The sequence below is a fragment of the Orycteropus afer genome, unplaced genomic scaffold (assembly GCF_000298275.1).
Source record: "Orycteropus afer afer isolate SDZICR_OR568_19922 unplaced genomic scaffold, OryAfe1.0 scaffold00101, whole genome shotgun sequence".
Taxonomy (NCBI): Eukaryota; Metazoa; Chordata; class Mammalia; order Tubulidentata; family Orycteropodidae; genus Orycteropus; species Orycteropus afer.
Genome location: NW_006921688.1, coordinates 8203331 through 8205162, shown reverse-complemented (window position 1 = coordinate 8205162; position 1832 = coordinate 8203331). Strand labels below are relative to the sequence as shown.

Here is a 1832-nt window from a genome sequence, read left to right as displayed (position 1 = left end):
CAAGCCTACACTATGTCTGGTGTCACTCAATCCAGAGACAACTTTTACCTTCTCTAGAAAATAAGCTCTCCAATTTTTCCTGAGAAAGGAAAGAGGAAATGTTGGATGAGAAAGAGGATCTAGAGATTTGCCTGCTCTTTAAACAGCTTTTCACCAACCCTTTTGTTTCAGTCCCATCCCATTTCACCCAGAACTCCAAACACTCTTATTGTTGTAAATTTGGAACCATACCCTGCAACTTTCTCAACTTTCCTCTTTCTCAACTCAGTCAATTCTCAAGTATCCTGATTTCCAACTTCCAAAATTTTGTTTCTATTATCTTCCTTCCATTTCCTTGTCCTTGTAGATTTATTGAGAGAAGGGGAACACATACAGAAAGAAAAAAATCTTAGGTGTGGTTGTAATGGGGTTTCAGGAGAAAGGAAATTAGATGCACATGTTTCTTCTGCCATCTGGTGTCTATGTCCTTTCATCCTTCAAGGGCAACTAAGGTTGCCCTTGAACTAAGAGTCCAAAAGCCTACTTAGACTGCTTCAACATCACCAATGTCTACCTTCTCTCCTCGAAAAGGATGGTTTCCATCATCAATTAGCACTTAATTCTGTTCATCCTTGTTTTGTTTTCCTCTGTTTACCTTGGCTGTCTAACCCTGCTAAAAGCCCCCAAAGGCCAGGATGAGATCTTGTTCTACTTCCACAAACTACACACTGAGAAGACCGAGGCATTTTAATACTTGTTGATAGATCGATTTTCAGTTCACAACACTAAGCAAGTGTTTCCTAACTGTACTGTAGGATATTTTCCTGTTTCTTCCAAAGACATTCATGACTGCATTATATAACAAACCAGAAGATGATACCCTGGAAAATCTTAGGCGAACACTTTTTCCTAACTATGATCTGTACCATACTTCACTTTCAGATGTTACAATTCATGATTTCCTTTACTTATTGAAGAAATCCATTGTTCTCCAATCCCCCTAATTCTCTCCTGCCTCCTGAACCTTATGATAGCTGATCTGTAGTGTAATAAAGGGCTTCCATCGCTTTTCTATATAATAGAAGGTGGGGCAATCTACTTCTGTAGTGATACTGCCTTGCAAACCCAAGGAGGGGTCGCTAGGAGTCAGGTCCAACTCGAGGGCAAATAACAACAACAACAACATGGCTTATGTGCTTTATTGAAATTATTTTGTTCATATGTATTGGAGAAGTTTTACATGGAAGGAAGAGGAAAAAAAGGAAAAGACAAAAGAATGCAGTTTTGTGTGAGAAATTGTTCCTGCAAGTTTTAATGAAATGTCATAAATTTTACATAGGCAATACAACAGGCTGAAGATGGGCTGAAGGAATTGGATGCAGGCATTATTGAATTAAAAAGACGTGGTGACAAGTTGCAGATTGAACAGCCTTCCATGCAAGAACTCTCCAAACTCCAGGTAATATTTTCAACCAATAGTGTTCAACTTATATGGTATATCCAAACTTGAAGTCCAGAAGAAACTACTTTCTCTATTTTCTGGGTTTTCTCTATAAATTCATGTCATTTAGCTCCTAAACTTTTTCCAAGTATCCCTAATAAAAGTTTCTGAAACTTTTACCTTATTTAGTGCAATAAAATGAAATGCATTTTTAGGCTTCCTCTTTTTTCTGACATTCCCTTCATTAATATTCCACTAGCTAACCCTGGTGATACCATTTAGTTGCAATGTGTTTTCTATTTTAGAAAATATAATAATTACGGATCCTACCTAGAAAAGTTAAAAGAGAGATACCTATCATGTATTGTACTATCTCTTAAAAAAAAAAAGTTTTAAGAAAAATTACTCAAGC

At 36.8% G+C, this 1832-nt stretch overlaps 1 protein-coding gene across 1 annotated transcript in view; it reads left to right on the top strand.

The window, feature by feature from the left end:
• SYNE1 (spectrin repeat containing nuclear envelope protein 1) overlaps nt 1-1832 on the top strand; it is a 578063-nt gene that overhangs the window by 386302 nt on the left and 189929 nt on the right. Inside the window, exon 100 of the mRNA XM_007943230.2 lies at nt 1319-1438. Coding sequence (XP_007941421.2) covers nt 1319-1438 — 120 coding nt within the window. The remainder of the gene's footprint in view (nt 1-1318; nt 1439-1832) is intronic.